General features: G+C 43.4%; 1 protein-coding gene across 1 annotated transcript in view; it reads right to left on the bottom strand.

Annotated features, from left to right (window-relative positions):
- Window positions 1-13,474, bottom strand: part of LOC135077740 (uridine-cytidine kinase-like 1) — a 38,362-nt gene that overhangs the window by 13,204 nt on the left and 11,684 nt on the right. The window contains exons 3-5 of the mRNA XM_063972316.1: window positions 3,867-4,046; window positions 1,666-1,772; window positions 677-847 (exon numbers count right to left, since the gene is read on the bottom strand). Of these exons, the coding sequence (XP_063828386.1) occupies window positions 677-847; window positions 1,666-1,772; window positions 3,867-4,046 (458 nt within the window). The remainder of the gene's footprint in view (window positions 1-676; window positions 848-1,665; window positions 1,773-3,866; window positions 4,047-13,474) is intronic.

Below are 13,474 nucleotides of genomic sequence, written 5' to 3' on the forward strand. Positions count from 1 at the left end.
AATTCGCACCATACCAACTCACCGTTCGGTTCTCCTTAGAGTGCGTGACATAGTTATAGATGGAGACCTCTGTCCGGGTAGAAGCTGCTTCTTGTTTATGACTTTACGTGGTGGGGATAAGATTCAAATTCGCAGCATACCAACTTGCCTTACGGTTTCTCCTGGAGTGCGTGACGTAGTTATACATGGGGACCTCCACCTTCTTCCCTTCCCGCAGTCTCTGTTGTACACTGATCAGGAGCTCCCGTGTAAAGCCCAGTCTCCGAGCACGTAGAATTTTGTCCAATGACCCCAAGCTACCCATCCTTATCGCTCGCGTGTAATTATGTTGCTGTTTTGCTCGCACACTCACTGCGGGCGCCCGTCGCACAGTCGCGACAGCAATATAATTACGCGCGAGCGATAAGGATGGGTAGCTTGGGGTCATTGTACGAAATTCTACGTGCTCGGCGACCAGACTATAGAACGCTGGTGCTGATTTTCGTTGAGGACCTTGGTTGGAGGGGATAAGATTCAAATTCGCAGCATACCAACTCACCGTGCGGTTTTCCTTCTTGCCTTCGCGCAGTTTCTGTAGTACACTGATGAGGAGTTCCGTGTCGAACGCTGGTGTTGCTTCTCGTTAAGGACCTTGGGTGGTGGGGATAAGATTCAAATTCGCACCATACCAACTCACCGTGCGGTTCTCCCTGGAGTGTGTGACGTAGTTATAGATGGGCACCTCCACTTTCTTCCCTTCTCGAAGTCTCTGTAGCACACTGATAAGGAGTTCCATGTCGAACGCGTCCGGGTGGTCGAAGTTGTATTCATTGCGGGTCGCTTGCTGATGCTGCTTCTCGTTGAGGACCTTGGGTGAGGGGAATAAGGTTGAATTTGAAATTGTTGTAAAATTGTAGGTCCTTTTTCAGGGTAAATATTGCTTTCCATACCAACACTTCAAGAGAACATAGCAGCTATGCCGAGTGGGGGACGAAACTATCAGCCTTTTGTTTAATATAATTACAGGAACACTTATATCGACGGTGAAGTGACAATACTTCCTAACTGCATTAATTTTTTGGGTTTTCAGGAGATAGAAAAAAAAACGTAAATATTACTTGCGCATATAGCAGCTATTGCCACACAGTTTTATTGCTATCTAAAAAGAAATATCAGTTAGGGGAAAAATTTCGAATGGAAAAAGTCCACGCGAAATTACATTTTAAGCCTATTGTATTAAGAAAATAGATTTCTTAAAAATAATAGGAGGTATTGTCACTTCACCGCCGATATGTATGTAATAAGTGCGAGCTAGGCAGATAAGTAAAGCCCATGCACTTGTCATTAAAATGATCGAAACAAGAGTTGTAACAGGGGTAAAAATCACCCTTGCATTAAAATTCGTAATAACGATATTGGCATTAGGCATTTCACATTCATGCAAATTCTAGCTAAGTACACAACAGTTGGGGTGAGGCTTAACGTATGTACAGGGTATCCCAAATTCAGCACGTCACACTGACACCGGAGGTAGACGGACCTGAGATGCATCGAACATACCAAAAGTGTCCATAATAAAGTTTCACGACTTGAGCTTAGGTTCATCTATTCTACCTGCGGTGTCAATGTGACGTGCTTATTTAGGGACACCCTTTAAAGGCTTACATTACTTTTTACTACACTTACCTTATAAAAAGAGTCCATACTGACGATAGTGACCCAGGGTATGTTGAGAGATTCTATGATCTTGGCAGCGACCGTGGTCTTGCCCGACGCGCTCGCGCCGCAAATACCTTCGAACAAAAACAACCTGAAAATCAACGCTCTGTTATTGGTGATAGGTACGTTTATTCCATAAACCTTGGTTTCTTAATCTGATAGTATGTTTTTGATGGCTGATTAGTAAGGAGAGTAGTTGGCACAACACAATGTAGAGTTTCTGGGATTCAGAAAGGTTTGTTTTTAAGATAAGATCGTTCGTTCGTTTCAGCCATATGACGTCTACTGCTGGACAAGGTTTGTTTTTAAGATAAGATCGTTCGTTCGTTTCAGCCATATGACGTCTACTGCTGGACAAGGTTTGTTTTTAAGATAAGATCGTTCGTTCGTTTCAGCCATATGACGTCTACTGCTGGACAAGGTTTGTTTTTAAGATAAGATCGTTCGTTCGTTTCAGCCATATGACGTCTACTGCTGGACAAGGTTTGTTTTTAAGATAAGATCGTTCGTTCGTTTCAGCCATATGACGTCTACTGCTGGACAAGGTTTGTTTTTAAGATAAGATCGTTCGTTCGTTTCAGCCATATGACGTCTACTGCTGGACAAGGTTTGTTTTTAAGATAAGATCGTTCGTTCGTTTCAGCCATATGACGTCTACTGCTGGACAAGGTTTGTTTTTAAGATAAGATCGTTCGTTCGTTTCAGCCATATGACGTCTACTGCTGGACAAGGTTTGTTTTTAAGATAAGATCGTTCGTTCGTTTCAGCCATATGACGTCTACTGCTGGACAAGGTTTGTTTTTAAGATAAGATCGTTCGTTCGTTTCAGCCATATGACGTCTACTGCTGGACAAGGTTTGTTTTTAAGATAAGATCGTTCGTTCGTTTCAGCCATATGACGTCTACTGCTGGACAAGGTTTGTTTTTAAGATAAGATCGTTCGTTCGTTTCAGCCATATGACGTCTACTGCTGGACAAGGTTTGTTTTTAAGATAAGATCGTTCGTTCGTTTCAGCCATATGACGTCTACTGCTGGACAAGGTTTGTTTTTAAGATAAGATCGTTCGTTCGTTTCAGCCATATGACGTCTACTGCTGGACAAGGTTTGTTTTTAAGATAAGATCGTTCGTTCGTTTCAGCCATATGACGTCGACTGCTAGACAAAGGCCTCCCCCAAGGACTTCCATAACGACCGGTCCTGCGCTGCTCGCATCCAGGTTCTCCTCACGACCTTCACCAGATCTTCGGTCGGGAGGCTTGCCTACACTACGTTTTTCAGCCCGTGGTCGTCACTCAAGAACTTTTCTGCCTCAGCGGCCATCAGCTCTACGAGCTATGTGCCCCGCCCACTGCCACTTGATTTTAGCAATTTTTAAGGCAGCGTGTGTCTCAGATCAATTTGTACCTTACAGGCAGGATGCAAAAAGTTAATGTCAATCGAGCCGATTCTTCTGGAGTCCCATTACGTACGCGTGTGCCCTAGGGCTGTTTATTAGGACCTCCTTTATTTTTAATCTATGTAAATGACCTGCCTTACTTTATCGAACATCTTTGTGATGTAGTTACTTTGCTGATAAAACTTTAAAAATAGACAGAGCTAAATCTGTTTTCGATGATGTAAATAGTGGTCTCACCGATGAGGAAGGGTTCAACCTCCTGCCCGCCGGTGCAGTTTTACCAGGGCGGGCGGGCGACGGTGTAGATGGTGCGGCGGAGGACATCCACTGCTGAACATAGGCCTCCCCCAATGATTTCCATAATGACCGGTTGGTCGCCACCTTGGGTGGACGTCCTACGCTGCGCTTTCCAGCATGTGGCCTCCACTCCAGAACCTTGTTGCCCCATCGGCTGTCAGATCTGCGAGCTCTATGTGCTCTGCCAATTGCCACTTTAGATTGCTAATCCATCGGGTTATGACAGCGCCTTTAGTTCGTTTACGAATCTCCTCGTTTCTGATTTGATCTCGTAAAGAAACACCGAGCATAGCCTTTCTTCATGAGGCTTATAGTGAGAGGCCACGTTTCGGAGCCAACTGACTATAGACTTTCGCCTAAAAGGCACTGAGGTATTTTGGACGAAAAGATGTTGTAGTTTTTCAAGCGCTGCCCAGCAGAGTTGGATTCGACGATTGACCTCTTTCTTGAAATGGGTTACTAAGTATGACTCACCGATGAGGAAGGGCTCGACCTCCTGCCCGCCGGTGCAGTTATACCAGGGCGGGCGGCCGGCGGTGTAGATGGTACGGCGGTCGGCGTGAAGAATGCTCTCCGCTGTGGTGCGCTTGTTGGGCTGCGACATTGACGTGGTGCGCACGCGCCGCGCTCGAGGCGACTTTAGGATGTTCGAGCCTGGAACCAACGAATTAGCCATCAGTTTTTTAATATCCGATTCAATTAATTTCGATTTTTTCCAGTTATTTATAATTTTTAATATCCCCTTCAGCTTAATCACTAAAAAGAATCAACGTAAAATGTAATGCATCTCAAATGTAGGTGAAATCTATACTAATATTATAAATGCGAAAGTAACTGTCTGTCTGTCTCTCTTTCACGCCTAAACCACTGAACCGATTTTGATGAAATTTGGCATAGAGATAGTTTGAGTCCCAAGAAAGGACATAGGATAGTTTTTATCCCAGTTTTTGAAACAGGGACGCGCCCGATAAAGTTTTTCTGTGACAGACAAAATTCCACGCGGGCGAAGCCGCGGGCGGGAAGCTATTTTTTATAAATAAATTTAAGTGTTGAAAAGAAGATACGCGTACTATCAAATTTTAGATTAACTAAAATTTTAAAATTTCTTACTCGTATATTAAATGGTCTAAAAATTAATAACTCCGAGCACGAGTTCATTCCGTGTCTAACTACACTCGACATCAAATAAATCGCACCTCCCGCGACAAGCATTTTCAAACGTATGCATCCCCACTTCCCACCAATATTGGCACCATTTAAAAGCCTAGTTCTAACCTTCTTTTCATTAAATGAAAGCTTTTTACCCCAAAAATGTGTCTAGGGAAGGATCCAGAGTCACTTCTTCAAAAAATAGGTAGTTACGCTAAAGCCAACTTTTATAGCTAATAAACTGTTAAGTTGGGATTAATCGCTATCAATCTGTTAAAGAGGACACGTGAGATCATTATTTGGTTTTATAACCATAAAAATTGGTCTAATTGATCCCATAGGTGGGCCCAAAGTGAGGTATTTTTTCAAGTCACATTTATGGTATATGTTAATCATTTATAAAGAAATTAAATGTGTTTTTCTTTAAGGATATTTATTGGGCTTTCAAATAACACCAATATTGTTGGGGCACCATGATTGTGTCAGAAGAAAATCGTTAAAGTTCGCGTCGCGGAAGGTGCGGTTTATTTGATGATCAAATTGTTGAGTGGCCAAAATTAATAACATTGAGTAAGTAAGTACGAGTATTTGCTATTTGCGATCGTCAGTCACGGTGTCTGGGTATGATCTAGGAAAAATTGATAGGGTTGGCAACATTACTAGATAATTATAATTATTATTTCATACTAAAGGTAACTATCATTTCATTGTATATCAAATTGTAAAAGCCAATGCACTTCAAAGGTCACTCTGGTCCGTATTAAATTCTAGCATAAGCTCTATGAATGGTGTAAGCTATGTGTGTGTATGTATTAGTACGAGTTATGTATTGCAAATTGCAATCTACCATGCCCTTACGAATCTCTAATCTACTCGTACGAATATGAAAACAATGTATTTAGTCCTCTTTGAACCAGCCTCATTTGAGCATAACTGCTTATTCCTCCTCAAATTATTTTTATAATATAAAATGACCGTTTGGCAGCCCTGTCATCACTCGTTCAATGTCACCCGATTGTTAGAACGAGATCAATTAACGGCTCCGGCTATGTTTGCTGACGTGACAGAACGTAATGACTGCGCAATGTCATATCTTACATGCTGGCCACAAAATAGTTCTTTGCCTAATAAAAAAATATAAAAGGTTTCAGCGTATAACATTTGTCTTTAAAAGTATTGGGACCACAAGTTCACTATCATCATTTCAGTCATAATAGGACGTCCACTGCTGAACATAGGCCTCCCCCAATATTTTCACAATGAACGGTTGGTGGCGGCCTGTATCCAGCGCCTTCCTACTACTTTTATGAGGTCGTCGGTGCACCTTGTGGGTGGACGTCCTACACTGCGCTTTCCGGTACGTGGTCTCCACTCCAGAACTAGCCTTTATTATCTATTGTATTAAATCCTTTTACATGCACGTGACGTAAGAATTCTTGTATTCGAACTAATTGGGAGTGTTGCCCTTAGAACAAAAAAATACTAAAGTAGCGAATTCATCTAATTGCCAACTCAGACTGTTTACAATGGCTGAAATAGCAAGCATAAGTGTTGTTTCAGTGTCGATGATTTCCTATAACTTCCTATTTAAAAATACTGTGTAGGTTTTTATTTTTATTACAATTAAAAATTATCGAGATATTTCATAAGTTTTTTGTTTTTTATGTTTCAGTCCGTAACTAGGTAAAATAGTTCTTTGTTTATCTTTTTAATACTCAATAATTAATGGCATCTTCATAAATATTATGTTAATAAACATTTAACTTGAACTTTTTTATCTTCAGTCTTTACTATCGTTGATAAGCGTGGTTTCATCGATAGAACTATAAAAATAAGTCAACACTACAAGTACAGGATGAATGGACTCATAATACGACTCGTACGCAGATATTTTTGTACGGATGACGGCACATACGGTTTTACACAGTACAATCTTATGTCAGTTCTAATAGGTGTGATTTTGGAACAAAAATGTATAGTCTGATTAGCTGATGATTGTATTAAAACTGCTTTTAAGCAGAACTAATTAGATAAAGAATTTAACTGACTACGTAGCTTTTTTTCTTTGGAAAATTTTCGGCCATGGATCTGCTTATGTAATGTGACTTCTTTTTACATAATTTTATCTTCTAGAAAATACGCTAAAAGTTTTTATATGATGTAGGTATGCCAGTAAGACTAAGCATCAGTTTTCCTCAACATGAAAATTAGGTATTTTCCTGTTTACAAATCAAACCAATTGCCATTACTATTTATTATTATTGGTTTTTGGGCCTTTATTTGCGCCAACTCGACCAGGTTTGATCTATTGTGGCAGCCCTTGTCTTTAAAGTTCACTGCTTAGTCCCGTTGAGTCTATAAATTTCCAGATTCTTTGGAGCGTGATATCTGCTATCTCATCCGGGTGCATAATGTGTCGCCCGAGATGGATACTTCTTTTGCTCATAAGCGGGAAGCATGAGCAAAGAACATGCATGGCCGTTTCTTCTTCTGTATGGCAGAATCTGCACAGAGTTTCCTCGGTCATGTTCATGTTCGATTTATGTTTGTTTAGTTTGCAGTGGCCGGTCAGTATTCTAGTCACTGCACAGGCTTTGTATCTTTTGAACTTTAGCAGTTCCTTAGTTACTTTATTGCTATATCCCTGAATGAGTGCTTTTGAGTGTTTTTGTCCCGATGTAGACTTCCACCACTCAATAGCCTCTTGTTTGCAGAGGGCGGTTAGTAGCGTGGTGGCTCGTTGTTTGGTGATGCCACAGAACGGTTCTACGCCGATTTGAGGGTTATCGGCTCCATCTCTGGCGAGTTCATCTGCTACTTCGTTTCCTTCTATATTCGAATGTCCTGGTACCCATGTAAGCGTTACTTTGTTGGTATTTCCCAGTGCATTCAGTGTCTCGGTGCATGTTTGCACCAATTTTGACGTATATTCGAAGGATGTTAAGGCCAGCAGTGCTGCTTGGCTGTCTGAGTTGATGTAGATGTGTTGATCCTGGAGCTTCCTTTCCAAGTTTATCTCTGCACATTTGTTTATGGCAAAGACCTCGGCTTGGAAGATTGAGGCTTCAGTCCCCATGTTTAGGCTAACTTTGAGCTTAGGCCTGTGGCGTTATACCACATCTTAATTTATTGTATTTATTTTTATATTTTATGGTTATGATTTTATTTATGTAGTCTATATTACTGATGTCTTCTCCCTTGGGAGGATGCTCTAAGTGAGTATAGACCGCATGCGGTGTCATAGACAAAAATCAATAACTATTGCCGAGAATATCAACCAAGATTTATAATTCATTAATTGTTACCGAGAATACCAATCTTTTTGACAGTTCTACAACTAGTCGTTAAAATAACTCGGAATTTTTCAGTTGATGAATCACCATCAAAAATTTGTATCATATTGTAACTGAGTTTTGTTCAACACGGATTTCAAATCGAATACCTGCGTTTCACTAAAAATCCCTCTGCAAAATTTAGTTGTGGACGAAGCTACACTGGTGACCCCGCGATAAGCAGCACGCTCATCAAGGTACATATTTTTACTACCTAATAACATCATGCCGCCTACGCCGCCAACAACCGGTAACAAAGCCGAAGATGGCTCAAAGAAAATGGTACAGCCAGATCTTTATCGTGTCGGAGTACGATTACCACCATTCTGGCCGGAAGAACCGGCGGTGTGGTTCGCGCAAATAGAGGGTAGCTTTGCGCTCTCGGGGATAAAAGACGATGATACCAAATACTATTACGTCAGCGCCCAGTTAGAGCATCGATACGCAGCAGAAGTTAAAGACATTCTCGTCAATCCACCGGCGAAGAATAAATACGACACGCTGAAATCCGAATTGATAAAGCGCCTGTCAGCTTCACGTGAAAAGGAGTTGACTCAGCTACTAATGCATGAAGAGCTCGGAGATAGGCGGCCTTCGCAATTTTTGAGGCACTTACGCCACCTGGCAGGGAGAGATATACCGGATGATTTTATACGCACGGTGTGGACCAGCCGCTTGCCCACAAGCCTACAGACCGTAATAGCATCGCAACCTGAATCTACTCTGCAGGCACTCGCTGATCTGGCGGACAAGGTACACGATCTGGTACCACCATCACCCCAAGTCGCTTCGGCTGATGCCGTACCAGGATCCCTTCTGGAGAAGCTCACCAAAGAAGTCTCTGAACTCAGCCGGCAAGTAAAAGCCCTATCCACCAGAGACAGAGGTAGGTCTCCATCAAGAAACTCGAGCAAACAACGCAGGGAGCGCACTAGGTCACAATCAAGCTATCGGAAGTTTCCCAACTGCTTCTATCATCATAAATATGGTGATAACGCAAGAACTTGCGTCAAACCTTGCGACTTCTCTTCATCGGAAAACGGTCGGGGCGGTCGGTAATGGCGACAGGCGACAGCCCCATCACAAGCTCTGGTCGCTTATTTATTACGGACCGAAGAACCAAGATGCAGTTTCTCGTGGATACAGGCAGCGATCTCTGTGTTTTTCCTCGTTCCGCCTTACGTAAACGCCGACCACAGACCAACTACCAGCTTTATGCAGCTAACGGTTCCGTAATAAACACCTACGGCTATGCTCATCTTCAACTCAACTTCGGTCTTCGACGAGAGTTCAGCTGGCAGTTCGTGGTTGCTGACGTGACCAAAGCCATCATTGGAGCGGACTTCCTATCGCACTACAACTTGGTAGTAGACTGCCGCAACAAACGATTGCTGGATTGTACGACGTCGTTGTCTACATCTGCGGCGACGACAAGACCGTCTGACGCCATTTCGTCGATCAAGGTACTTCACGGTGACTCGAAGTATAATGACATTCTTCGAGAATTCCCAGAAATAACTCGCCCTCCTGGCATTCATCGTGAAATTCGCCACAACACCGTCCATCACATCAAGACCACGGCCGGCCCGCCCATTCATTGCACTCCACGAAGGCTGGCGCCGGACAAGCTGAAAATAGCTAAAGAAGAATTCGAGTCCATGTCGAAGAATGGAACAGCTAGGCCATCAGATAGCCCTTGGTCGTCGCCTCTTCATCTGGCACCTAAAAAGGATAACAGTTGGCGGCCTTGTGGCGATTACCGCATGCTCAACGCTCGAACTGTTCCGGACCGCTATCCTATACGACACATCCACGACTTCAGCCACAGCCTATCTGGATGCCGCATATTCTCTACCTTGGACCTGGTCAAAGCATACAATCAGATACCAGTAAATAAAGAAGATATACCCAAGACCGCAATATCTACACCCTTCGGATTGTATGAATTTCCGTATATGACATTTGGTCTTAGGAATGCCGCACAAACATTTCAACGTTTTGTTGATGAAATGACGCGTGGATTGGATTTTGTCTACGCCTACTTAGATGACTTCCTGATCTTTTCAAAAGATAGTAGTTCCCACCAAGATCACCTCCGTCAGGTATTTTCACGGCTGAAGGAGTATGGAATGGTTGTGAACCCTTCGAAATGTATTTTCGGCGTTGAGGAAATCAAATTTCTGGGATACCACATATCTGAGCAAGGTACGAAGCCTTTGGATGCAAGAATCGACGCAATTAAATCATTCCCAGCTCCCAAGACGGTTAAAGAGCTCAGAAGATTTTTAGGAATGATTAATTTCTACAGACGTTTCATACCTCGGGCAGCAGAAATACAAGCTCCACTGCACAAACTTCTGAACGGCTCTGTTAAAGGCTCTCATCCAGTTGACCTTCAAGCTGACAACCTGACAGCCTTCGAGCAGTGCAAGAAAAGCCTCAGCGAAGCAGCCTTACTTGCTCACCCGGAGTGCGACGCCTACTTAGGCCTGGTCACTGATGCGTCTGATACTGCAATCGGTGCAGTCCTCCAGCAGAAGAAGGGTACACAATGGCAGCCTCTCGCGTTTTTCTCCAAAAAGCTCAACTCAGCGCAGAGTAAATACTCACCATATGATCGCGAGTTGCTAGCCATATACGAGGCCATAAGATACTTTCGGCACATGCTGGAGGCTCGAGTATTCACCATCTACACTGACCACAAGCCTCTTTGTTTCGCCTTCGCTACCAGGAGAGACAGCAGCTCTCCAAGACAATACCGTCATCTGGACTTCATTTCCCAGTTCTCAACGGACATCAGGCACATATCAGGGAAAAACAACGTCGTTGCCGATACGTTGTCGCGAGTGGACGAATTGCAGACGCCAATCGATCTAGACGTCCTTGCTTCGTCACAATCCTCAGATCCTGAGCTGACTCACTATTTAAACGGCGAAACTTCGCTCCGCCTCAGAAAGCTTAAGATCTTTGAGGGCAGCCCTGAAGTCTACTGTGACGTCAGTACATCCTCACCCAGACCTTTCGTTACGAAGCACCTGCGTAAACAGCTCTTTGACAGCCTGCATAGTTTAAGTCACGCAGGCGCGAACGCTACTACTAAATTGATCGCACAGCGTTTTGTTTGGCCGGGTATGCGCAAAGACTGTCGAGAGTGGTCCAGAGGATGCCTCGCATGTCAACGCTCCAAGATCACAAGACACGTGCAAGCACCATTGGGAACCTACAGATTGCCCAGAACCAGATTTCGACAGGTTCACATAGATATCGTTGGTCCATTACCGCCATCTCACGGATACCGCTACTGTCTCACAGCCATCGACCGATTTACCCGCTGGCCTGAGGCGGTACCAATGATAGATATCACGGCTGAAACTGTGGCTAACGCATTATTGTCTGGATGGATCGCTCGTTTCGGTTGTCCGGAAGATATCGTTACTGATCGTGGACGCCAATTTGAGTCTGCTCTCTTTGGATATTTATCTAAAATAGCCGGCTTCAAACACAGAAGAACGACGGCGTACCACCCAGCATGTAACGGCCTTATCGAGCGACTTCACAGACAGTTAAAAGCTGCTATCATCTGCCACGGATTAAATTGGACTGAGTCGCTCCCGCTAGTTCTACTTGGGATAAGGAGTGCCTTCAAAGAAGACCTGCAAACTTCGTCCGCCGAGCTAGTCTACGGAGAAACGCTCAGATTGCCCGGGGAATTTTTTGAACCAACTACTGACACCACTACTGACTTGACGGACTTCACAGCAAGACTCCGAAGCATGGTCCAAGATCTGCAACCTGTTCCGACATCCAGGCATGGCTTGAAGAAGGTATTCATTTTCAAGGACTTGCCCACAACCAGTCACGTCTTTCTGAGGGAAGACGCTGTACGTGGTGCGCTACAGCCTGCCTACACAGGACCTCACGCAGTCTTAAAGAGAGCAGACAAGTTCTTCACTATCCTGGTGAAAGGAAAGCAACTGACGGTATCTATAGACCGACTTAAACCGGCCTATCTACTGAAGGACACCACAACCACCATCACCAATAAAGACAGCAGAAAGTCCGAAAGTCCAGAAACCGCCAAGAAAATCGCTGAGAGAAAGTCAGAAGATAAAGTAGCAGAACAGACAGATAAAAAGAACTATACAACTAGATCGGGACGCCAGGTTCGCTTCCCCGACCACTACCGGCCTTGACGGCCTCTGGGGGGGAGTGATGTGGCGTTATACCACATCTTAATTTATTGTATTTATTTTTATATTTTATGGTTATGATTTTATTTATGTAGTCTATATTACTGATGTCTTCTCCCTTGGGAGGATGCTCTAAGTGAGTATAGACCGCATGCGGTGTCATAGACAAAAATCAATAACTATTGCCGAGAATATCAACCAAGATTTATAATTCATTAATTGTTACCGAGAATACCAATCTTTTTGACAGTTCTACAACTAGTCGTTAAAATAACTCGGAATTTTTCAGTTGATGAATCACCATCAAAAATTTGTATCATATTGTAACTGAGTTTTGTTCAACACGGATTTCAAATCGAATACCTGCGTTTCACTAAAAATCCCTCTGCAAAATTTAGTTGTGGACGAAGCTACAGGCCTCTCTCCGTAGATCCCGCAACCTACATTATTTTCTTTTTTGGATCCGTCCGTGTACCAGACGTGACTACCTTCCTTAAATGACATTTGGCCTTCTAGCCATTTGTCTCTAGGAGGTATGTTTACGGAATATAGTTTGGTGAAGTTACATTCCGTATGCATGTCGTCACTGGGCATGCACAGAAGTTTGTTTTCAAGTACTGATTCCTTGAGTCTTATCAGATTTTGAGAAGCCCTGACTTTCGTGCGGGTGCAGATTCTATATGTGCTCTGCTTGGTTTCTTTTTGCACATGCATATGCAGTGGTATAAGATCAAGCAGAGCATTTAATGCAGCCCCTGGTGTCGTTGATAGTGCTCCGGTTGCTGTGATGCAGGCTAGCCGTTGTAGGCTGCTCAATTTCTGTATTGTTGTCATTTGGTTGACCTTGCCGCACCAGACGGCAGAGGCATAGGTTATTATCGGTCTCACGACCGCTGTGTACAGCCATAGGGCGATTGCGGGTTTTAGTCCCCATCTTGACCCTGCCATTCGACAACAACTCCACAGAGCCATTTTGGCTTTTTGAATGATGCCATTACTAGGCGTTTATTTAGTTTTTATTATAATGTCTTTAGTAGTTTTTTTTATTCGTTCTTTTGTCCTTCAAATAATTTTACTATAGATTTACCGTTCAAAGAAACACAAGAGTTAGGTAGGCATATCATAGAGTTTGTTAATAGGTGGGTTTTATATTCCCAACAGAGCATCGTGCGTTCCCAGACGGTCATAAGCCATGTTTACACTACAGTGACCTCCGTGGCACAGTCTGGAGAACACATGGGAGCAAACGACGAACTACAACCACATGCAAATTAAACTTAAAAAAAAAAACATGTTGTTGCAAATAATAAGAAAGGTTTTTTAAGAATGGTAGAGGACGCCCACTGGCGACCTGGCGGTCCACGGTGGCCAAGGACTTAGAGCGTGCTCAGAAAAATATTTCAACAACCCA

Source organism: Ostrinia nubilalis, chromosome 13 (genome assembly GCF_963855985.1).
Source record: "Ostrinia nubilalis chromosome 13, ilOstNubi1.1, whole genome shotgun sequence".
NCBI lineage: Eukaryota > Metazoa > Arthropoda > Insecta > Lepidoptera > Crambidae > Ostrinia > Ostrinia nubilalis.